Source organism: Phaenicophaeus curvirostris, chromosome 24 (assembly GCF_032191515.1).
Source record: "Phaenicophaeus curvirostris isolate KB17595 chromosome 24, BPBGC_Pcur_1.0, whole genome shotgun sequence".
NCBI lineage: Eukaryota > Metazoa > Chordata > Aves > Cuculiformes > Cuculidae > Phaenicophaeus > Phaenicophaeus curvirostris.
The window spans coordinates 3,945,815-3,969,958 of record NC_091415.1 but is presented as its reverse complement, the minus strand read 5'-3'; the positions used below and the strand labels follow the sequence as shown (position 1 = coordinate 3,969,958).

Here is a 24,144-nt window from a genome sequence, read left to right as displayed (position 1 = left end):
CCCAGGGAGGGGGTTGAGTCACCTTCCCTGGAGGGGTTTAAGGGACGGGTGGACGAGGCGCTGAGGGACATGGTTTAGTGATTGATGGGAATGGTTGGACTCGATGATCCGGTGGTTCTCTTCCAACCTGGTGATTCTATGATTCTAATGATTTATTTTCCTGCCAAGAAGAGGAGCTCTGAACCATATCCACATCCCCATTCCCATCTCCCTCCTCATCCTCACTCCCATCTCCCTCCTCATCCTCATCCCCATCTCTCTCCACATCCTCATCCTCATCTTCATCCCCATCCACCTTCCCCATCCTCATCCCCATCTCCCTCCCTATCCTCATCTTCATCCCCATCCCCATCTACCTTCCCCATCCTCATCCCCATCTCCCTCCCTATCCTCATCTTCATCCCCATCCTCATCCCCATCCCCATCTACCTTCCCCATCCTCATCCCCTCCCTCCCCATCCTCATCTTCATCTTCATCCTCATCCCCACCCCCATCTACCCTCCCCACCCTCATCTCCCTCCCCATCCTCATCCCCATCTCCCACCCCATCTTCATCTTCATCTTCATCCTCATCCCCATCCCCACCTTCATCTCCCTCCCCATCCCCAGCCTCTCTGCAGGTCACGTGACCCCGCCCTCCCTTTATTAGCGGCCGAGGGTCACGTGATCTTCGCCCCCGCCCGCCCCATCTCGGCTGCCGTAGGTCACGTGACACCGCCCTCCTTCCCGCCCTCCCCCCCCCCCCCCCCGCCAATGGCGGCCACCAGGTACCGGCGGTTCCTGAAGCTCTGCGAGGAGTGGCCGGTGGAAGAGACGAAGCGGCAGCGGGACCTGGGCGTGTTCCTGCGGCAGCGGGTGGCGCAGGCCTTTCGCGAGGGGGAGAACACGCCGGTGAGGGCGGGAGAAGGGAGGGACGCGGCCTGGGAGGCGCCGGTCGGCGGCGGCGGCCGAGGTGGGGGATGGCGCCCTGGCTCAGACGCGGTGTGGCCAGCGGGGAAGGCATCGACCCCTGTGCTTGGGGCTCGGGGGGCTCTGTGCGTCTGCCTTCCCCTCCCCAGCCCGTGGAGGAATCCCAACACTCAGGGAACGGGGAGAACCCTGCTGAGCAGCAAACGAGCCCAAAGCGAGCGGCAAACCGGCTCAAAGCGAGCAGAAAACGAGCCCAAACCAAGCAGCAAACCAGCTCAAATCGAGCTGTAGAGTGGCTGTTTAGGAAATCAGAGGTATGTGGGGATGCTGAGCAACAGCAGCTGAACGTGAGCCTGCTGAATGTCACCCAGGTGGGTGAGGTGGGCACCTGTATCCTGGTTTGGCTCAGCCATGGGGTGGCCAGCAGGAGCAGGGAAGGGATTGTCCCCTGTTCTTGGGGAGCTCTGTGCGTCTGCTTTCCCGTCCCCAGCCCATGGACAAATCCCAACACGCAGACAATGGGGAGAGCCCTGCTGAATCGCACACAAGCCCAAACCGAGCAGCAAACCAGCTCAAATTGAGCAGCAAATGAGCCCAAACCGAGCATCAAACTAGCTCAAATCAAGCTGCAGACTGGCTGTTTAGGAAATCAGAGGTATATGGGGATGCTGATCAACAGCAGCTGAACGTGAGCCAGCAGTGGCCCAGGTGGGCGAGGTGGCCAACAGCATCCTGGCTTGGATCAGCCATGGGGTGGCCAGTGGGAGCAGGGAAGGGTTGGACCCCTGTGCATGTGAATCTGCCTTCGCATCCCCAGCTGATGGAGGAAATCCCATCCAACACCCAAGGAATAGGGATCCCCCTGGTGAGCTCCAAACGAGCCCAAAGAGAGCATCAGACTAGCTCAAATCAAGCTGTAATCTGGTGGTTGAGGAGATCAGAGAGATTTGGAAGTGCTGGTCAACAGCAGCTGAACGTGAGCCAGCAGTGGCCCAGGTGGGCGAGGTGGCCAACAGCATCCTAGCTTGGATCAGTCATGGTGTAGCCAGCAGGAGCAGGAAAGGGTTTGTGTACTTGGTGCTGGCAAGGCCACACCTCGAATCCTGGGTTCAGTTTTGGGCCCCTCACTCCAAGAAAGACATTGAAGGGCTAGTGTGCGTCTGGAGAAGGGAACAGAGCTAGGGAAGGGTCTGGAACCCAGGGCTTCTGGGACGGGTTGAGAAAGCTGTGGAGGGACTTTTTACAAAGGTATGTAGTGATAGGATGAGCGGGAATGGCTTTAAAGAGGAAAGGGGAAGGCTTAGATTAAACAGGAAGAAATTCCTTACAATGAGGATGGTGAGGCCCTGGCCCAGATTGCCCAGAGCAGTGGTGGCTGCCCTATCCCTGGAGGGGTTCAAGGCGAGGTTGGATGGGGCTTGGAGCTTCTGATGCAGTAGGAGGTGTTCCTGCCCAGGGCAGGGGGTGGAACTGGATGGGCTTTGAGGTCCCTTCCAACCCAAACCGTTCTAAGTTTCTAATCCAATTTTATAACTGCATCTTGACAGTGCCAGGCGGCTTAAAACCAACCCCCCTCATCCTGTTCCTGCCCTCCCTGATCCAGAGTCCCTCCCCAGCTTTCCTGGACCCCCCTTTTCTGAGTAGAGCTATAATTATGTTGGAATTTAGGCTTTGGTGCTGGAATAAGTCAGAGAAGCTAAGGCTGACTTGGGGTATAGACCTTTACGGGCTTGCCGGTGTTGCTGTGGAACGTGAATGTGTTTTTAATTTGCATAAAAACATTGTTCCAGACACATGCTTTCTACTTCAAGGGGCACCTAGTTCTGTATTGGTCACCAGAATAGTCTGCAGCAGCCGTTTCAGGAGGTGTGTATTGCTTTTTCGTATGCTGAGGACAGCCGAGTGTGCCGCACCAATTGGCTGCAAGATCCCAAAGCTGCCACTCATGCTGAAAATCTAAACTGATGCCTGCAACACTGATGTCAGTTTGTGTGGATAAAGGTTTAATACAGCAAAGGGAAACGTCCTGGCAGACAGCAGGAGGAGCATCTGAGAAAAAAACGGGAACCATAAAGGATCCTTCATCAGTCTAATGTCGGTTTTATTCACATGGAATGATATCTGCTGATTTTATGGGGTGGGCTGATAGTGTTTCTGCTTCTCATTCAGCAGCTCTTTCTGCTGTCATCACTAAAACATCAGCAGGGTCATTTGAAACGTGGCTGCGAGGTGTGTTCAGCTGATCACCTGTGGTGTGACGGTGCTTACTCTTGACAGTCTGCCTGTCCCTGTGTCCTCTCTCCTGCAGCAGCCGTTCTTGCTGGATGAGGAAAGCCTTAGAATCATAGATTGGTTTGGGTTGGAAGGGACCTTAAAGATCATCTGGTTCCAACCCCCTTGCCATGGGCAGGGACATCCCAGTAGATCAGGCTTTCCCCAGCTTTGTGCTGCACTTGTATCAGTGTCCCAGGGACAGACGAGCCACGTCATTTTATCCTCACATGTTATTGTTAATGCTGTTCTTATCCATGGATCCATTTTAGTCACTGATCTTTGATATCACGGAGCAGCAACGCAGCATTCTGATCGACTTGGCCCCCGTTGTACAATACAAACCCAAGATGATGTGACATCCATGCTGCTAAATAGACAGCTCTGCAAGGCATATGCTCCTGTCTGAGGCACCTGGCAGAGGTTTAGGTATTAGCAAAATCTTTCCAACTTACTAGACCAAAATAGAAATCCATTTACCCTTCAGAAGCTGCCCAGTCTCTTTCATGCAGCTTTTCCCTAATCAATTATAAACTATTTTTAGCCTGCCCTGGGATTTTCTAACTTCCATCCTAGTATGTTATCCTGTTCGCTGCTTCAGAATAAAACAGGTGGCAAAATTGACCTTTGGGCGAGAAGTCTTGCAGATTTCGCAGCAGTGGCCGATAAACACGATAAGAAAACTGTCCAGCAGTGCTCTCATTAACTGTGTATTCACAGTTGATCTGTGACATCTATTTGAGCAGAGTTTTAAGGTCCGTTCTGGAATTCATAGAATGGTTTGGGTTGGAAGGGACCTCAAAGCCTATCCAGTTTCAATCCTTGCCATGGGCAGGGACACCTCCCACTGGATCAGGGGCTCCCAGCCCATCCAGCCTGGCCTTGAACCCCTCCAGGGATGGGGCAGCCACCGCTGCTCTGGGCAACCTGGGCCAGGGCCTTGCCATGTGCCTCGTTATTCTTGTAGGCCAAGCTGGTGAGAAGTGGAAGGGAAAGACAAGGATCTGCATTCTGGAGCAGCATAAGAGGGGTCACCAGCATCCTACACAACATTGAGAATCCACCTGAGCTGCTCTTTGACTGTCCTGCTCCCAAGCCTTGAAACAAGGTGGGGTTTTCCACAGAGGTTTAAGTGAAGACTTGCGTGACACTTTTATCCCTTTCCAGATTGCTGACCCTGAGGCCTGTGACCAAATGTACGAGAGCTTAGTCAGAATCCACACCAACTACTACAAAAACAAGGTGAGCTTTGGCATTAGCATCATCCTGCTTCTTTTGGAGGGTGAGTCACTGCTTGCTGCAGTAAGGCTGCCGCATCCCAGCAGGGTTTGTGGGGTTGTCGAACAGACAAATGAGCTGTCGAGTGCATGCAGCAATTCCTGGTGCCTTTGGTCGCTCTGAGAATGCTACGGAGAACTTGGCCTCTGTGACATCTGTGAACAATGCAGATGACAGTTCTTGGTATGGGTGAACAGAATTCTAAGAGCTTGACTGAAAATGAGCTCAGATTCTACCATATGGGGACATTTTAACCTGTTTAATGCAGTACAAGTAACAGCTTTTTCTTTCTCTCCTTTTCTCACCTACTTGTTTGTTAAGTATCCGCGCCTGAAAGACACAAACTTCACTGGAGTGACAGTAGAAGACTGCAAGATGATACTATCCACAGGTACTAATACTGTGCTTGATTTGACAACAAGGAGATAAAGTATTCTTTGTGGTGTTCCCTGCATTATTTCTACTAAATACTTGTGGCTAAAGGACAGAGCAGGACTGTCGTGCAAGGATATGAGGGTGTTTAGTGACGATTAAGTTCAGCAATAATTGAGGAAATCTTCAGGAATCTACCAGGGCAAAAAATCAATTCTATCTTGCACCAGGCTAGACCAGCAGTGGGTTGATGAGGGCTCTTTCAGATCAGATTGCAAGTCCTGTATGAAGGAAACACACATTTGCTCCGTCAGTCCAAAAAATTCTCAGCTTCTGTTTCATCATGTTCCAATTCCCTTCGGTGCTTCTCATTTTGTATTAGACTTGGAGAGAAAACAGGGCACCACAATGCAGAAATACTCTCAGCCAGATCATTTATCAAGTGCAATGTAGGAAGTCAGCACAGTTTGTTCTGCTCCAGTTCCTAACTTTGATTGCAGTGCGTGGAAACTGAATATTAGTTGTTAGTGATAAGGGACTCCCCGCACAATTGATTGGAAGGGAAAACTAACTTGCCTCAGGCACTGAAACAGAAATTCATTAAGATGAAAAGTCAAGAAAGGACAATATATTTGAGGGAAAGCTGTTATAGGAGGGCTTTCATTCCTTTGCTCTTCTGCTCTTCCCCTTTCCGCATCTCCCTCTCTCTTCTCCTTTCACAGACATCTTGAAACAGATGGAAGACATGAAAAAAGGGACATGGAGAAAACTGCGAGAAAAGTTTTATGCCAAGAAACCTGAAGAGGACTCGAAGTGACAGGCTCACTCCCAGCTCCCCCCACTGTATATATTCCTAAAGCACAGTATGTTGCCATGATGAATAAAACCATTTATTGCTCTTAGCAACAGCATTTTTGTTCAGACCTACACTTTCCAGCCTTCGTATTTAGTGCCCCCTCTTTTTTTTCCTGAAAATCTAGGGCATAGCTCAATGCATCTGTGCCGAAACCATATTGGAGCCACGTAGTGTAAAGAACTTGGTGGTGTTAGACCTTCTGCTTTGTATTACAAGAAATGGAACAACCAGGAAGTGCACAGAGCAAGTACATGCTTTAAATTTGGTTGTGAAGATGATGTGATATCACTGTACTTGTGTTTCTGCGTGTTAGCACTGGGAACAGGGAAACAGAGAGGGATAACTTTAATCATCACATTTCTTTTCCTTTTGAGAAGACATAGGACTGAGGGCGACTTTGTCATGGGGACAGTGAAGCAGTGTAAGGGTTTAATTGAGATTTCAGTCAAAGGCAGCAGCAGTGGGGTGCTGGTCGAGCTAGCTGGATGCAGATTTCCCTCAGCAGGAAGAGAAGGTTCCATGCAGGTTACTGCGTATCTGAAAGATAAACAGGTTTCGATGGCGTGGTGGCATGTAGGGCCATAAACAAATTTCAAGTGTGATTAGTCCATTGCCGTGGCCTAATTTTATTCCTTTCTAATGCTTTAATGCTTGCATCAGTGTCTGTTCTTGGGAGGCAGAGGCACAGGACTGGAGCTGGGGGTGGCTGCAGCTCTGCTTGGCTTGGGAGGGATGTGTCTAGAGCACAGCTATGCCAGGACTCCGCTTGGCTCCAGGCAGCACCAACAGCTGCTCCTTTTTATCTATTTGAACAGTGTTTTCCTGGCAAGTAGTGAAAGAATTTGAAACTTTGCCGCAGGCTCTAATCCAGAGCTTTAGAAAACAAGGCTGGCTTTCAAGGTACTTCTTCATGGTAGCATTCTTCATCTTCTGACTGGAGCGCCATACTACATTATAACATTTAACATCTGGAGCTGAGAGCACTGGGTTGCGGAGCCCCTTGTGTAATACAGCCCTGGTTTGGCTTCAGATCCTTGGATTGTTCTGTATTTTTATTTAGAACAGCCCCATTAGATACCAGAGTGCACAGGAAGGGAGCTTTCTTTACCATGTTTAAGTTTTTATTATAACATGATTTTGTATTTAATTTAGTTAAGGCAATTTACATTTCCGTCCTTAAGTAACAACACTAACAAAAAAAAGTAAAATGAGATGAAACTAAAACACAGGACACCCCTTCACAGTGAACTCCTGGAAACCTGCAGTCTCCTCCTCCTACCGCCCAGACACTCTTGGTCCTCACAAGGCAAAAGTTCACACTAGTACAAGCTTGTAACTCATCTGGTGAGTTAAATTAACAAATCCATCTCCTTGAGTTTAGCTCCTCTTTCCTGCACCACAGTGATGAAAAAACTCTTTAACTGGAGAGGGATCAGCTTGGAGCAGGTACAGAAAACACGAGGGCTGGCTTGCCAAGATCCACGTGTACTAGTGCTGCTCTTGGAATAAGTTAAATATCGCAGCCCTACAGCTAGTTACACTACACCTGAGGTGGGGGCCGTCCAAATGCAGTGCAGAGATAAAGGTACAACCCTCCGCCTTTGCAAAATGAAAGAGTTATTGCAACGAGGAATAAAAGTCCTGGATAATTTATCTTCCTACAAGGGCATTAGGGTAACGTGTGGGTCCAGGTATTGTGAGGAATCCTGGCCAGTCCCTGGTTCCTGAATTGCTTACAAGCGATCTAAGGAAAATGTTGACTGTGAAGCCCTTGCGCATGGTTCATCTTTCTCTGCCAGCGACGGCCACGCGTGGAACCCAGGCGTAAGCAGCCTCCTTAGCTGATACATGTGTGTCATCCCTCGGTGGGTGAAGCCGATGCCGCTGTGTTTTAGTGGTTCATGCTGTTCTGGACATCCACAAACCCCATCCTTTGTCTGCGCTTCCGTTGCTCTGTCATCTAGAGGTCAAACAAGGACACAAGTGAGGTAGGAAACCAGCCCTTTCTGTTCACTTAACACGCTCCTCTAGTGTGACTGATTCAGCAGCTCTAACGTCTGCCAGAAACCCCTGTGAGTTGGACTTTAGCTGATAAGGAAGTTAAGTTTATCAAAATGCACTCGTCCTAAGTGTCCCCGATTCCCCCAAAAGAGCTGCAGGAGCTCTTTGCTTTGTATCTGAAGTTGTACTGGCTTGGGCTGGCTTCACCTCCTCCTCTTTACTATTTCATAGAATCATAGAATAGAATCATAGAATCACCAGGATGGAAGAGACCCACTGGATCATCGAGTCCAACCATTCCCATCAATCACTAACCCATGTCCCTCAGCACCTCATCCACCCGTCCCTTAAACCCCTCCAGGGAAGGGGACTCAACTCCCTCCCTGGGCAGCCTCTGCCAGTGCCCAATGAACCTTTCCCTGAAAAATTTTTTCCTAATGTTCAGCCTGAACCTCCCCTGGTGGAGCTTGAGGCCATTCCCTCTCGTCCTGTCCCCTATTATTATTTTAATAAGGACAGTGAGTTTCTACAGTCCTACAGTAGAAACTTTCTACAGTTTCTACAGGTGTTCCTCAGGTGCTCTTGTTTTAGAGCGTTTGGTACCTGTTCCTTCAGCTCGTTCAGCTGGGAGGTGAGATGGGACACCAGCTTCATGGTGGTGTTGAGTTTGTCTTGAAGGTTTCGGATCTCATTCTGCTCCCCTTCCCCTTCATTGCTGACCAGGGACATGGCTCGCATCCGGGGGAACCAGTCAAGGTTCTTGTTCTGGAAAGGCAACCATGGAGAAGGGAAGTTGGAGAGGGGATGACAGGGAAGGAAGAGACCTGGGAGGATCTCACAGGAAGCCTGCCTGGAACTAAAGAAATTCTCAAAGGCTCTTCTTGTCTGTATCTGCAAATTTTCCACAAATGGTCCGTTTCCAGTTGGTTGTTTTTCCTCTTACAGCTTTCTGGGCTCAAGTTCAGAAGTTTTTCTATATTTCTTTTCCCTCCCTTCTTGAAATCACCTTGAAGTCACACTCTCTACTGCTTGCTGCTATCCTTAAATACACAGTACAAAACATCAAACAGACAATGCGTTGTTGGCTGAGATTGCAAAGTGGAAACAACCAGCTCAGAAAGAACTAAGGCTCAGCAATGTTACTAAGTATTTTCCAAAAGCTCCTTCTCAGAACAGTTTTTCTTTGGCAAGCCTGGTGTTCTCAACTCTTTCCCCAGGGGAGGCAGGTTGTGATAGCAGAGAAGCTGCTCTGAGAGGACACGTACCTTTATCATCTGCGCCACGTAACTCTCTGGCCCCGTGTAGTCTGTCTTGTTCTTCACTCGCACCAGCACGATGAAGTACAAGTAGTTCCACATATTGTGCTCGTATTTAATATGCTCCTCAAAGGACACTGTCTTGTTGTCAAACTTGTCCCTTTCGAGTCCTGGGAAAGGCAGGAGAAGGTGGACAGAGGAGATGGGGAGGGGAGGAGAAGGTGAGCAAGCAAACAAATGTGAAAGGAAGTACAGAGAATTGCATCCTCTCCCAGGTGTGACTTTCAAGAAGTGCTTTTAATAATTAGTTGGCGTTTAGACACTCCAAGCATCCAAAATGGGGGAGAATAACCCACTTGTGTATTCAGGAGGCTTCTATTTAAAGTATTTAGATACGTATGCTCCCTGCCTAGGTATCTAAAAGCATAAAATGCACCCAGTGGATCTCTTAGAAAAAAAACCACAGAACAGCTAGACTTGTTTTTTCCCCATTTTTTGGATGCCTTCCTATGACTGAAAGCATTCCAGAACATTTTCTGTATTTTATTTCCTTCGTAATATGGTGCTTTTTTATTTTTTTTCCCCCACTGGCTCAGTGATGTTTTCAGGAGTGATAGATGCACAGCAACGAGCCCTGCTTAACAGGCCATTTCGGTTTAACACCCCACTAACAGAAGGCAAGGAGCAATACAGATAATTTCCCCTCTTGGTTTGTGTCCTCGTTTAAGCTTCCTCCCACTGCAGGGAGGAGCAGGTTTCAGTTCTGCTGTGAACCAAAGGAAAACCAGAAACCAGCTGAAAGTCCTTCCCTTCCCTCAGCCTCAGAAGACAGGAGGAGCTTTGGGGCAGTTCCTCAACACCGAGGTCCCAGCACTCACCACAGATGAAGCAAGTTGTTTTCAGTATCTCTTCCTTCTTCTGCTTCTCGCTCCTCAGATCAGCGAAAGTGTCAATAATGACCCCAAAGATGAGGTTGAGGACGATGATAATGACAATAAAGAAGAAGAGGAGGTCATAGACAACCCGAGCAGGAAACAAAGACTCCTGTAATGGATGAAAGAGATAAATGGATGTCTCTTGCACATCTCTAGCTGCTCCAACCATGCTGTCTCGATACACGGGACACAGGGGAGGAGGAATAGAAGGTGTGATGGGGAAGAAAGGAGAAAAGCGCTGGAGGACAGTGTAGGGGATAGAGCTGAGGCACTGGAACAAGTCACCCAGAGCAGTGGTGGCCGCCCCATCCCTGGAGGTGTTCAAGGCCAGGTTGGATGGGGCTTGGAGCCCCTGATCCAGTGGGAGGTGTCCCTGCCCATGGCAGGGGTTGGAACTGGATGGACTGTGAGGTCCATGGCTCAATGCAACTGTCATGGTTTCCAGGGAGAAAGGGCAGCTGCACCTCAGTAAACACAGCAGGACTCAGTGGAAGAAAGGGCTCCCTGGGTGCTGCCTAAACTCACATCCTTCGATGGCTTCCGCAGGATGTCCCCCACGCCCCCTCCGTTCCTCAGGCCGTGGTTCAGGACAGTGACGATGCACATGAGAAGCGTGTCGCAGGCACGTTCCCACTGGTCAGTGACTGTTTCTGGAGCACCAGAGGGGAAACCAAAAGCAAAAACCCAGTGCACACAGTGGGCTTAAATACCAGACCATTACAAAGAATTCAGAGCTGCAGGGATGACTCCCCTGACTTTTCTGAGCTTTTTGACAAAGCAGGCAGCCAACCCACTCTGCCACTAACAGAATCAACCTTTCTAATGAGCTCGCTTACCTTCCAAAGCAGTGGGCACAGCTGAGCAGCTAATTTTGTCACCACTGCATGACTCCATGAAGGATTCCATGTTCCTTTGCATCCCCAAGGGGTCATCTGCAAGTAAAAGCGACCACAGCCTCGTCAAAGCATCCCTTTGCCTTAGTAAAGCTCTTCACTGCTGTCACGCGTGCTTTACAACTGCCTCTTTTCATAGCTTCCAAGCTTCTTAGAAAAAAAGTTTGGTGTTCTAGCCTTTTCCAGGCTTTAACTGTTCTGCTCGAGTTTCAGTGAGGCCTCCACCATGCTAAAACTCAAGTTGTTGCTGTCCACCCCGTCTCTGCAGCACTTCTAGCCCCCAAATCCTGTGCTCTGCAGCACAAGATCCCAAAGTTGACGCAGGCAGCTGTCTTCTCTGCCAGCCCCAAACCAAACACTACCAGGAGTTTGTGCCAAGGGTATAAAACCCGGGATGCACGGGCATGCACAGACACACGTGTGAGTTTGCAGTGGGGAGGGAGCAGGGTGTCTTGTTCAGCCTAGAGAAGGCTCTGGGGAGAACTCAGAGCTGCCTCCAGCACTGAAAGGGGCTCCAGGAAAGCTGGGGAGGGGCTCTGGATCAGGGAGGGCAGGGATGGGAAGAGGGGGAATGATTTTGAGCTGAAAGAGGGGAGATTGAGATGAGATCTTAGGGAGAAATGTTTTGCTGTGAGGCTGAGGAGGCCCTGGCCCAGGTTTCCCAGAGCAGTGGTGGCTGCCCCATCCCTGGAGGGGTTCAAGGCCAGGTTGGATGGGGCTTGGAGCCCCTGATCCAGTGGGAGTTGTCCCCATAGCAGGAGTGGAACTGAGTGGGCTTTAAGGTCCCTTGCAACCCAAACCATTCCATGATTCTATGCAATGGTCCAGCTGCAGAAGGAGACCCACACTCTGCCTTGCCCCCCTCTACCCAAGCACCTCAGCCAAAGAAGACAAGGGCTGACCAACCTCTGGCCTTGCTGTCCGGCAGCCGGTCCACCTCCAGGATGAAATCATCCTTCAGGAACAGGAAACCCACGATGGAGAAGAGGTAGACGAGGATGAGAGCCAGGAGGGCCGTCAGCAGGATGGAGCGCCCGTTCCGTGTCACGCTTTTGATGACATTAAACAAGGTCTCCTCACGGTAGATCAAATCAAACAGCTGAAAGGATCCAGGAGGAAAGAAATGCTGTGGGGTGTTTTTCTTGATAATATTCCTGCCCTACCTACATCCCCTTTTATCCCGAGATCTTGGATCGCTCAGCAGACCTTGACTAACTTTCACATAAAGCTTTTAAGTTTCCCAGCTTATTCTAGGGAAGCAGAGAAGAATGAAGTGACTTATACACAGCAGGAGAGCCAAGAATAGGACACATGCACCCTGCCTCTGCCCTCCCCAGCTCACGTTGTCTCCCAGCTGACCCAGATAGAGTACACAGGGGAGATTAGAAAGAGAGAGAGATAGCAAAAGGCCAGGAGAAAGACAGTAATAGATGCTGTCGGAAGGCAGAAAGCTCAGCCTACGCAAAGATTAGAGCACAGTGAATTGTTCTCGCTGCCGTTATCAATCAGCCCCTGAAAGGTGTCACAGGAACCTTCTAGATTCCACCAGGGCAGCCTGGCTACCTCTGCATCCCAGACAGCTGCATTGATTGTACCAGGATGCTGTAGAAGAGTTCGTGCACAAAGAGCCCCAGGACGCTCGTCACGATGTAGCCAACGTGGTAAAGAAACTCCACATCCATGATCATGGCCTTGTAGCCTCGGATGAAGGTCCCACGATTGCCCACGAAGCTCACCACAAACACAATCTTGTTGGTCAGCTGGGGAACAACCAGAAATGGGAGAGAGTGGGCTTTGCTGCACTTCATGTGTGCAGAACAGCCTCCTGGGCTTTGGGCTGCTACGTTGTTTTTCCAGCGTACCCAGAACTTACGTTTAGAGCTCCCAGGATATTCAGAGTGAGTCCAATCCCCAAGTAATAAATTGAGCGCAGGATCAGCGCCACGAGGAGCGGTCTGACCCCGTAGCGCTTAGTGAACAGGGCCATGATGGAGAAGCAGACCAGAATCCAGAAGAGCAGCGAGATCAGCGGGGAATCCAGCACTCCTGGGAAGAGAAGATCCCCCAGTAATTAAATGGCACGAGATGAAATGCATGCTGCCAATCAGACACGGTGCTGCTGTCGAGATCGTCCAGAAAAACTAACGTGCTGATTATCAGAGGGAAGAAAGAGAGGATTTATGCTTGACTACAAAGACCTGTATTGACTAAGATGGTTCTTACTGATACATTTTTCTAACCTCTTTTATCTGAGACCTCAAAAACCACCGTAAATGATGGGGGCTTTGCCTGACAGCAGGGACGTGTTCTGACATTGCTTCCCTCATTTTACAAACAGGGACAGCCCAGCCCAAGGAGAAGAGACTTTTCCCTAAGAAAGAAGCAGTAGGGCTGGCAACTGAGATCTTGATTCAATCCCTTCCTTCGACCACAGTAAAGGACTTGGAGCTTTGGGAGTCAAAAGGAGACTGAGAGTGAGGAGAGAACAGGTAAAGGGACCAGTTTTCCTGCATATGACGGTCCCTTTTTCTTCCACCTTGAGGAGCAGCAGATGCTGGGCACTTACCCATGGAAGTGGCTTCGACATAGGGGTAGAAGAAAGCAATGATTATGTTGATGAAGACGGCCAGGTTGAAGGAAATGCTTCCCCAGAGCGTCATTCTGCGGGAGAACCAGTACATCAGCGGCATGCCTGGGGGGAGAGGAGGCAGACACACAAACCTCAGCCAACCTCGCGCCAGCCAGGGAAGCCTTTGTCCTCCCAGACATCCCAAGGGCTCAGCGCAGCGCAGCCCACGGATCCTTCCCTCCCATTTCCTTCAAAAAGGTTAATAAGAGCTCCCTCCTCATCTGCTGAAATGGGAGTGCAAGTTCAAAATGTAACTGCTCGCATTTTTGGGCTTCTTGGCCCTTTGACCTGCTCTGGCACCTTGGAATCGGATCAACTCCGTTATCCTCCTCACCCCCCACCTCCTACAGCCTCGCACCCTTCCAAACAACACGGTCTTTGTGTTTTCAGTCCTGGTTCTTGTTCCAGCAGAGCCCCAGCCAGCAATTTCCCACCCATATTGTTAAACTTGTTTCCTGCTGAATTCCTAAGATAGTTTTGACTGGATCTGCAAGTGTTTTCTGAGCTGTTACTCTACCCCTTAGCTGCGTGGCAGTATTTACAGTGTGACTCTTCACTGAGCTCCTGTTATTTAAAGTCAGGATTTCCATCCTGAGGTAGCCGTGAAAGCACCTAAACGGGTCTGCAGGGTGCAGAGAGACAGGTTTTATTTCCCCATATGTAGCTGCTAGATTCTGGCTTAGGAGAAGGCAACCGAAAACAGATGAAGCGAGGGCTTTCCAGGGGAAAACACCTGCAGGTGTAAATCCCAGGAATGTGCTGCAAGATGCATTTCAAACTACCGAGGAACTGCACTAACAGGCGTGGAGGAAATAAATCCCTGGGACCTTGATTAACCTCCAGTCCCTACAAACTGCCAAGTGTGTTGTGCTCTACACAGCGAGGGGCACAGGCAGCTGAGAGATGTGATTTCCAGGCTGCTGGAAATCAAAGCAGGGCTGCCTCCCCCCTTTTTCACAACACAGGACTATTCAAGGTGCCCGTGCTGGCCACGGGAAGCCTGAAAGGATCGTCTGCCTTGCTCTTACTGCGCAGTTTCTTCTGCCATTCCATCTCGTTGTGGAGGAAGGACGACTGGTCGAAGAAATCACTGACTTTGCTGCCCTGCTCGTCCTGCTCCGTGGTGGTGAAAAGACGGTACTTGGTCTCCTTGGTGAGGAACTCGCAGATGCCCGGCACGGGGAAGATTATCTGCTCCATGCTTCGGTCCAGGCGCACAATCTGCAAGAAGCGGAGAAAAGGGAGGGTGGTGTCAGATCCTGCCCCTGCCAGGCTTTGGTTTCCTCCTTTCTAGACCCAGCTGTGCCTTCCCCTCCTCCTTTTCACTCCACTGGGATCCAAATATGACCAGCCACTCTTCTAATGCTACAAAAAGACCCAGCAAAGGCAGCTCTGGCTCTGCTGGAGGAAAGCTGAGATTGCGTGAAGCCTTGCTGACCTATCTCAAGGACATCCATGTTGGAGAAAGGAAGGGTCAGCTCATTCCCCTAGCTCTCCATGGGCTCTGCTAACACCACCGACTCTGCAGAACCAAGGGACTGTCTGCTGTTTTGCTGGCACAGGCATGGGAAGTACAAAAAAAACAGGCACGAGGCAGCTGGAGCACACGTGGGATTCACTGACCATGTGCATAATAACGGCAACCCAAGAGCTCAATAGGTCTTGCCTCAATCTGGGAGGTGTGCTTCTCGTAATAGGCCAGCGGGTCCTCCTCTTCCTCCTGGACTGGGGCCGACGACTTCAGCATCTGCGTCAGCTGCTTGTTGTTCAGGCTGAGCTGGGATGCGGGGAGAGGCAGAGGGTGAGAGTGGCCTCAGCCAGGGCAGTCAGGTCTAACTCTGCACTGACAACAGCATTCCTTAAAATCTACCAAAGCTGATGAGATTTCAGGGAGAAGCAAATGAATTAAAGCTTCCTAAAGGGGTACGAGGCCTCCCTGAGGTGACAGACATTCGATTCCCTGCAATAATTACATCCAAACGCTGCTAATCCACAAATTACAAATCAATGCCCGTAAAACCCCAGGGAAATCATATTACTGCTGGATCTTATTCAGGATCTAAGGTACACAGACAACAAATGACAGTGAAGGACTCAGCCTTTCCTTTTCTGAAGGAAAGGGGAGAAAATGGGTCCCAGCATGACCCCACCAGGGCCACCAGCGTGTGGCCAGATGACCCTACGGCTGAGTCCCACAAATACCTCTCTCTGTAGCTTGGTGCACATGCCTTTGGGCTTGTAGTTTGGGCTACGAGGGCACTGATAAGTCTTTCTTTCTTTAATCCCCTCCAGGGAATACTGAACCCCATCAAATCTTCAACAACAAAACCCAAGGTGGCTCAGCAAGGGTGGGAGACTCTTTAGAGTCTCTCGTCAGGGTTTGGAGGGGCTCTGCCTTCATTCCCGAGGCCTCTCCATACCATGGATGAGATGCCTTCCTCCTCCTCCTCCTGGATTCGCTTCACCGGCTTCAGGAGCTGCTGCAGAGACTTATTGTGTCGGGACAGCTGAAAGAAGAACAGTGAAAGCCAAATGAGCACAGGCTGGTGAGCAACCACCAGTGCACAGGGGAGGGGGGTGGCCAGCAAGCCTGGGAGCTGGCTTTTCACATGAGCCAAAAGCACATTTCCATCCATGCCTCCTCAAGGAGACTGGCCTGGCTGGGGGGAATCATAGAATCACCAGGTTGGAAAAGACCCACCGGATCATCGAGTCCAACCATTCCCATCAATCACTAAACCATGTCCCTCAGCACCTCGTCCACCCGTCCCTTAAACCCCTCCAGGGAAGGGGACTCAACCCCCTCCCTGGGCAGCCTCTGCCAGGGACCAATGACCCTTTCCGTGAAAAATTTTTCCCTAATGTTCAGCCTGAACCTCCCCTGGTGGAGCTTGAGGCCATTCCCTCTTGTCCTGTCCCCTGTCCCTTGGGAGAAGAGCCCAGCTCCCTCCTCTCCACAACCTCCTTTCAGGGAGTTGGAGAGAGCAATGAGGTCTCCCCTCAGCCTCCTCTTCTCCAGGCTAAACACCCCCAGCTCTCTCAGCCGCTCCTCATCAGGCCTGTTCTCCAGCCCCCTCACCAGCTTCGTTGCTCTTCTCTGGACTCGCTCCAGAGCCTCAACATCCTTCTTGTGGTGAGGGGCCCAGAACTGAACCCAGGATTCGAGGTTTGGTCTCCCCAGTGCCGAGTCCAGAGGGAGAAGAACCTCCCTGGTCCTGCTGGCCATACTGTTTGTGATCCAAGCCAAGATGCCATTGGCCTTCTTGGCCACCTGGGCCCCTGCTGGCTCATGGTCAGTCGCTGTCAACCAACACCCCCAGGTCCCTCTCCTCCAGGCAGTTTCCAGCCAGACTTCTCCCAGTCTGGAGCTGCTCAGGGTTGTTGTGCCCCAGGTGCAGGACCCGGCATTTGGCCTTGTTAAACCTCCTGCCGTTGGTCTCAGCCCATGGATCCAGCCTGTTCAGATCCCTTTGGAGCCTCCCTACCCTCCAGCAGATCGAAACTTCCACCCAGCTTATTGTCATCCGCAAACTTGCTCAGGGTGCCCTCGATGCCTTCATCCAGGTCATTGATAAAGACATTGAACAGGGCTGGACCCAGCCCTGAGCCCTGTGCAGGTTGGTGAGTGGGAGCCCAGCATGGTCAGGGATCCTGCCGTCACCACCCAGTACCTGCAGTGCCAGTATATAAATGTTGTGGCCAACTTCCCGGGGGGAAACCTCGGCGTTTTCACACTCCTCCTCCTGCAGATAGGCCTTCTTAATCACATCCACCTAGAAGGCAGTAAAGGGACAGTGAACTCCCCACCTCCTTGCCTCATTTTCCTCCTCCAGCCACAAGTGGCTCTGGGAGGGCCCTTAGGCAAGGCGGCTTTGTGGGTGTAGGACCAGAATTGTGGCAGCTGAGAGGTTTATTGGATTGCAAACCAGGAGCTCTATCAGGACCCATGGGCAGAAAGTCCAGCAATGGGGTGGGGAAGGCTGGGGACTCCCTGGGGCAAGACAAAAGGTGTTTCATATCAGCTCTTACCAGCTCCTGCGGGCGGAGGCTGATGAGGATCCGCTCAGCATTTTCGCTGTCGTGTCTGCTCTCCATAAGGGCCAAGAGGAGCTTGGAGGCATTGTCCTGGTGAGGAGAAGCCCTCGTTGAAGGGAGTTGCTCCCTGCCTCTGCCCAAGGTGGGCAGAAACCCCTGTACCCATGTCAGCTGCAAGTCTCCCATCCTAGAAGCATCTGAGCTTCACGCGGTGGAGACACACCAGCCCTATCCCACCAAACCCAAATGCTACCATGCATAAGGACCTGGCCCAGGCAGAGTCTTGACTACAGGAGCCACCTCACCTCACCCCACACCGCACCCCACAGACCTGCCCACCACCCCAGCCCATGGCTCTGCCTACCTTCAGCTGCAGGACCAGGTCCATCCGATACTTGCAGAGAGGGCTAATGTCGTTAAGGATGAGGGCTGTGATGATGTCGATGCCGTTGGACTCATGGGTCACGATGCAGCTCTGAGAGTTCAATGCATTGTGTTATCCTGCCAGTTCTCCCAGCTTCATCCTCCAACACAGCCCAGATCTGAAACATTGCCCTGCCTGCAGCACCGACCCTGCCTGATCACCCCAGGAGCCCCAAATCTTCTCTCTGTCTGATTAGGGCACCATTTGTCTCACTATATTATTTAACTGCTGCTTGCTTCTAGCCAAACAGAATGGTTTGGCTTGGAAGGGACCTCAAAGCCCATCCATTCCACCCCCTGCCATGGGCAGGGACACCTCCCACTGGACCAGGTTGCTCCAAGCCCCATCCAACCTGGCCTTGAACCCCTCCAGGGATGGGGCAGCTACCACTGCTCTGGGCAACATGGGCCAGGGCCTCCCCACCCTCATAGAACATTTCTCCCTAAGATCTCATCTCAATCTCCCTGCTTGCAGCTGAAAACCATTCCCCCTCATCCCATCCCTGCCCTCCCTGATCAACAGCCCCTCCCCAGCTTTCCTGGAGCCCCTTTCACCACTGGAAATTGCTCTAAGGTCTCCCCGCAGCCTTCTCTTCTCCAGCCTGAGCAACCCTAGCTCTCTCCAGCCCTCAGATCATCTGCATGTCCTCCTCTGGACTCACTCCAACAGATCCTTGTCCTTCCTGTGCCAAGGATTCCAGAACTGAACTGAAATGCCCCAAACACACCAGGAACGACCCCGACTTGCAGTGATACCCACAGACCTGGTTCTCGTGGCAGGGACCTTGGCAGTACTCGGTCAGGGTCTCCAGGGTCTGGGTGATGAGGGCCACGTTGTACTCATTGATGTAGAGGCCCAGCAGCCCCAGCCCTCCTGTGGTGCTGCCGCACATGATGTCGAGGAACTGCAGTGTCTCACACACCAGGTTGTAGTTGGTCTTGTTGTTCTGGCACCGGAGGAAGTTCTGTCGAGCAAAACCTGCAGTTATGGGGCTGAGCAGCATCCCCATGATGGGAGGCAGTCCTGCTCCCCCTCCCAACACCCTCTCCAGCTGCAGCTTGATGGAAAACTGGCCTGGGGCCACAGCTCTCTCAGCTGCTCCTCATCAGGCCTGTTCTCCAGCCCCCTCACCAGCTTCATTGCTCTTCTCTGGACTCGCTCCAGAGCCTCAACATCCTTCTTGTGGTGAGGGGCCCAGAACTGAACACAGGATTCGAGGTTTGGTCTCCCCAGTGCCAAGTCCAGAGGGAGAAGAACCTCCCTGGCCCTGCTGGCCACGCCGTTTCTGATCCAAGCCAAGATGCCATTGGCCTTCTTGGCCACCAAGATGGGGAAACTGAGGCACAGAGTGGTTGATGCAATGACTTTTGGGACCAAAGTAGGGCAAAGCCCAGCCTTGCCATGCCCCAGTCCTGTGGCCTTTGCCCAGATCCCAGATCCCAAACCCCAGCAGCCCCGTAACCAACCTGCAGGTCCCGGTTGTGGTTCTCACAGAGCAGTTGCAGGAATCGCAGAATCGGCTCCATGATCAGGACCGTCACCCCCATCTCATTGTTCTGACCTTGCTCCCCGGCGTCATGGCCCTTCCGGAATCCTAGGCCCATGGGGTATCGGGTGGGGGTGCCTGGCATCATGAAGGTGTCTCCTCGTCCTAGAGGGCAATCCAACCTCGTTAGGATCAGGCTACCCAGTGACAAACATGAGTTCTACCAGGGGACACGGCTTCATACCTTTGGTGCCAGGGTCAGGCTCATCTTTGTCCTCTCGAGGCTTGTTCCCGATGTCACTCATGTTCACAGACACCGTAGACTTGGTCTCCTGCTGGGCCTTCTTCATCCGGTCGTGCAACACTTTGAAGAACTTCTCAGACTTCTTGTCACTTGTCATGAGGTTGTAAAAGGATTTCTAGGAGAGGAGAGGACAGCAGGTTCGTGTCTCCATCATGGGTCCAAATTGTCTCTGCCTTTCCCACTGGTTTGGAAGCACTCAAGACTAAGATAACCTGGTGAGCAGGTTTCCTTCCATACAAGAGCCCTGGACATCACAGTCCTCTTGGACTTCAGAGAGGACTTTTTAAAGTCCTCTTGACAGGGGTGGATTGTCCCCAGCTGCTGTCCTCTCCTCTACCCTAAACTGGGTTAGGGTCAGAGCAAGCAGTGAGCACAGCAGCTCCAGTCCTGGAACCCTACTGGTTTTTGCATGCACATTGTTTTGACTTTCCTGTGATAAAGGTTCTGAGATAACCAAGGAGTTATCACCCAGAAGCTGCAGCCCTGAGCTGTTTTAGCAATACCCGGCAGAGGGCATCAGCATTACTCCAGAAACAACCTGCAGCAACCTGCCCTGGCCCAGCACCCAGCAAAATCCAGTCTCAAAGCTGGAAAACTCAAAACCAGGCAGATTTCTGCAGCTCCTCCTCTGCAAGGTCAGCAAACACATGCAACCAAACAGTATTTTGGCCAACCCAGGACTAAGAACTGCCCTGCACCCCCTTCTTCCAAGTGCTGGGACTGCGACACTGCACACATTGAACTGTGGTCGCCCCAGTCCCCCCCGGGTCTCAGCACCTGGATCTCGGTGTTGCCTCCATCCAGCAGGCGGATGGCAAGCAGGATGCTCTCCTGGAAGATCTTCTCGTTCTTAGTGTTCATGATGAGGTCAGCCACCAACTTCGTGGCTCCTTCTCGGTCCAGCCGGCACTGGACAGCAGCAATAGCAGACCAGTCCTGGTCTTGGCCTGTGCGAGAGGACATGGATGGATGTGATGCTGTGGTGGTGCAGAAGGATGAACACACCTAAATCACTAAATCTTGGTCCCATCCCTTCGTTTGTCTAGATCCTTTACTCCTATGGAAGTGGGAGCATGGAGACCAGCTACGGATGTGACTTGGGCATTCAAGGTGTGTGAGCAGCGCAGAGAGACAGAGAAGGTGCAGGAGAGGGACACTCACCTGCCCCAGCAGCATCCACAACTTCTCCTTTGGAACTGGACTTCTTGTTCTGCAGGTAATTGTTCAGGAGCATTTTCCGCAGCAGGTTGCCCTGCCAAGACAAATAAATGTCATGAGTCAACCAGGGCCAGCGCTAGAGCAGAACAAGACTGAGCACCCGTGGGCTGCAGTGGGGAGGGCATGATGAGAGGCACGGCTGAGGACACATCATTGGACCGTGGTGCTCACCCTCTCGCCGTACTTGTTCCTCTTCACCAGCATCTGCTGCAGCGTCCTCAGTACCTTGATGCACAGCTTCTCCTCGGTCTCCATGAGGTCCTTGGTGTGCTGCACCAGCCTGGCACAGCAGAGCCACCGTCACACAGCCCAGAGGGACAAGTGGATCCCTGAGGGAACCAACCCCACCATCCCTCCAGGCTGCAAGCACACACTGAGATGCACAAAACTCACAAAGGATGAAGGTCACCAGCCCTTCCCAGCACTCCCAGCAATCCCCAGGTGATTGCAAAGCATCCTCACTTGGACAGGAAACCTCCGCTCTCGCATCGCTGAAATGCCTCCGTCCCCTCCATGAAAAGCAGCTCTGGCCGGTGGAGGACATCCACCAGGACAGACAGCTCAGCCTCCACCAGCGGTTTCAAGCGATCCTCCAGGGCACTGATGATGTCCTACAAGTCACAGCACACACCTTTAGGGCCAATGCATGCCTAGGAGACACAAGGATGGGAAAGGGACCCCTGCAACGCCAGCACCTTCTTGGTATCATGCACTGATCCACGCCACTGCTGCTTCCCTGCCCCGTACCTGCAGCTTCTCTATGATGTTCTTGTAGTCCCACTGGTTGGGGGTGGTGGAGACACGGGGGAAGGTGCGCGTGGCTGTCTTGTAGCTGGACGTGTTCCTCTGCACGGTGTTGATGGAGCTGCTGTTGAGCAGGGAGCTGACATGGGCATCCAGATCCATAGGCAGCGCGATGGAGCGGCTCTTGGCTGCAGGAGATGGAGCCAGGGTTGGGGACAACCATGACCCAGCCCACGTCACTGGCTGGGTCCCACCTCACTGCCTTACGCCAGGCACCATTCCCCAGCTCTTCATTTGCAGCAGAGACGACTTGGGTTAAAAACAAGAATAAAGCCCTCCAGGCTAGCGAGAGCTGGGATATTTCCATCCAGCCCTCCCCACTGCAGCACAAGATTGCCTACAGCTCCTCCAGCTCAACGTAGGATGGAAAGAGGCCCCACTTCCAGTTTTCATCTGGGAAAGCCCAGCACGGAGATGTTGCAAGCACCCTGCCTTAAATGAGAAAGGGAAATCCCCACCCAGCCTCTAACCACCAAGCCATCCTTTCCACACTGTGACTCAGGGCTCACAACCCTCATCCTGAGTCAGGCAGCCACAGGCGGGCTGAGGGCAAAGTCCTAGCGAGGGAAAACCACCATAAATGCTGGCTTTGTTTCCAGGTCCTTCTCCAGCGAGGACACACCAGGGATTTCCCGACCAAGCCCAGGCTTTGGTTATCCCTGCACCACCCTGGTCACGCCCCGAGATGTAGCTCAAAAAAAAAAAAAAGAAACCACATCCCAGAGCCAAACCTCCCGATTCCCAGCCAGCAGCCTCTCGTCAGCCAAGACCCGCAGGAGGGATGATGGCTCTTGCTCGCTGCTGCAGTGGATGGTGCCAAGGAGGGCTTCATCCTCCTGGTTGGTGGGGAACAGAGCAACCCTCTGATATTTCTCCTTACCGACCATGGCCAGCGTGCGGATGCAGGCTTCCACCGAGCTCTTGTGCTGCTGCTGCAGCCAGGGGCACTCCAGCAGCCTCATGGTGGACTGGAGAAGCTGCACCACAATGGTCTGGTGGGTCTGAGGGAGAGAAAAAGTATGTATCAGTGCAAGGTGTGTCCAGAACTTGTTGGGAGGGTCTTGGTGAGCCACTTTCCTCCCCCAGCCATGGCCTGTCCATGCAGCCCCTTATTACCTGCAGTGAGGTGCTGTTCTCTGAGAAGGGGGAGCTGAAGAACGCGTTGATGGTGTCCAGCACCACCGTCAGCACATACTTCTCCAGTGTGGGGTCTGGCAGGCGTTTCTCTCGCTTCTTGCACACCTGCGAGGACAAGGGAGGACCCTGATGGCACCAGGGCAAGGTGAGCATGTGTCCTGGACCTTGCTGTGCCAGGGGATACGGCCAGTGATACAGCTCCTGGGTTTACACCAATGCCACAGAGCCCTGACTACTCCTCAATCCATAATGTGGCACCTACGCAAGTTCCCATGGTGCCCATGACCCACAGTTCGCTTCCCAGGCTTAAAGGAAGCCTTGATGACACCAGCCTGTCCCCATCTGATGCAAAAGCTGTTGCTGTCACCTTCCTCCCACCCAACCCTCCTCACACACCCGGGCCATGTCCAGGGTGAAGTTCTCAAAAAGAGTCCAGATGTGGTTGCTGGTGTAGATCTCCTTCATCTCCACCTCCGTGTCCACATAGCAGTGGTTGACAAAGTTCACGTAGGCCATCTTCACCTGCCAGGGAGGGAAGGAGAGAGGCACAGGCACCGTCAGGGGAAAATAATCAGCGCAAAGCCACCAGCAGCCTCCTCACTGAACAACCCATACCTCTGTGATGCAGTCCTCGTGTGTCACCACACGCACCACGTCCTCCAAGGGCAGCAGGGACGTGCACTTGATCTCCGTGTAGACGTTCTTGCCCTCAGCGCAGGCAGCCAGCAGGTCTACCAGTGAGATGTGGTACATCAGCGGGCTGTTCTCTTCCACCCCATCCCTGGCCGCCGTCATCATCTCCAGAAGGGTGGCCAGTGAAGCCTTGTCATTGTAGAAAACCACCACGTCGTCCCCGGCATTGGTGAGCTGCAGGGAAGGGTCAGCGGTTACCGCTCTGGAGAAGGAGCTTTGGACCTTGCATTGAGCCCCTGGAGATGCCTCCTACTCCAGGAAGAAGCCAGCATGGCTGGCAAGGCTCTTCCTCAAGGAAGAAGCCAACTACACGCCTACTAGGGGCTGTGTCCTGCTAACACCCCACGCTCATGCCCCACGAGCTGGAGGTAGAGGCGCTCACCTCGGTCATGATCATGTCCTGGCACTTCTTGACGTACTTGCCCTCGGCCTTGATGATAGTGTGTAGGAAGTCGAGGTACTGCACGTGGCGGCCGTGGGTGGCCACGCAGTGGATGAAGTGCTGCAGCACCGTCTCGTTGATCTCTGAGCAGAGCTGGTAGTTGTTGAGGAAGATGTGCTGCATCGTCTCAGCCTCCAGGAGCTGTGGGACCAGGGGAGCAGAATGAGGCTTGGGGGGCTGCGAGGAACAGCCTTCCCTCC

General features: G+C 52.2%; 2 protein-coding genes across 2 annotated transcripts in view; one reads left to right on the top strand and one right to left on the bottom strand.

Annotated features, from left to right (window-relative positions):
- Positions 1-741: 741 nt before the first annotated feature.
- Positions 742-5,733, top strand: UQCC2 (ubiquinol-cytochrome c reductase complex assembly factor 2). The gene is made up of 4 exons (XM_069876005.1): positions 742-892; positions 4,349-4,423; positions 4,781-4,850; positions 5,554-5,733. Exons 1-4 carry the CDS (start codon positions 755-757, stop codon positions 5,646-5,648), a joined length of 378 nt encoding a protein of 125 aa, XP_069732106.1. The 5' UTR covers positions 742-754; the 3' UTR covers positions 5,649-5,733.
- A 1,053-nt stretch (positions 5,734-6,786) lies between these two features.
- The window catches only part of ITPR3 (inositol 1,4,5-trisphosphate receptor type 3), a 48,410-nt gene continuing 31,052 nt past the window's right edge, over positions 6,787-24,144 (bottom strand). Inside the window, exons 30-58 of the mRNA XM_069875937.1 lie at positions 23,885-24,085; positions 23,425-23,676; positions 23,206-23,331; positions 22,789-22,914; positions 22,553-22,673; positions 21,616-21,800; positions 21,331-21,479; positions 21,040-21,148; positions 20,812-20,902; positions 20,428-20,597; positions 19,591-19,765; positions 19,327-19,511; positions 18,624-18,824; positions 17,801-17,911; positions 17,431-17,526; positions 17,073-17,174; positions 15,822-15,908; positions 15,068-15,178; positions 14,430-14,622; positions 13,339-13,464; positions 12,646-12,818; positions 12,368-12,532; positions 11,679-11,871; positions 10,716-10,811; positions 10,405-10,529; positions 9,823-9,988; positions 8,954-9,114; positions 8,292-8,453; positions 6,787-7,647 (exon numbers count right to left, since the gene is read on the bottom strand). Of these exons, the coding sequence (XP_069732038.1) occupies positions 7,579-7,647; positions 8,292-8,453; positions 8,954-9,114; positions 9,823-9,988; positions 10,405-10,529; positions 10,716-10,811; positions 11,679-11,871; positions 12,368-12,532; positions 12,646-12,818; positions 13,339-13,464; positions 14,430-14,622; positions 15,068-15,178; positions 15,822-15,908; positions 17,073-17,174; positions 17,431-17,526; positions 17,801-17,911; positions 18,624-18,824; positions 19,327-19,511; positions 19,591-19,765; positions 20,428-20,597; positions 20,812-20,902; positions 21,040-21,148; positions 21,331-21,479; positions 21,616-21,800; positions 22,553-22,673; positions 22,789-22,914; positions 23,206-23,331; positions 23,425-23,676; positions 23,885-24,085 (4,227 nt within the window). The 3' untranslated portion in view covers positions 6,787-7,578. The remainder of the gene's footprint in view (positions 7,648-8,291; positions 8,454-8,953; positions 9,115-9,822; positions 9,989-10,404; positions 10,530-10,715; positions 10,812-11,678; positions 11,872-12,367; positions 12,533-12,645; positions 12,819-13,338; positions 13,465-14,429; positions 14,623-15,067; positions 15,179-15,821; positions 15,909-17,072; positions 17,175-17,430; positions 17,527-17,800; positions 17,912-18,623; positions 18,825-19,326; positions 19,512-19,590; positions 19,766-20,427; positions 20,598-20,811; positions 20,903-21,039; positions 21,149-21,330; positions 21,480-21,615; positions 21,801-22,552; positions 22,674-22,788; positions 22,915-23,205; positions 23,332-23,424; positions 23,677-23,884; positions 24,086-24,144) is intronic.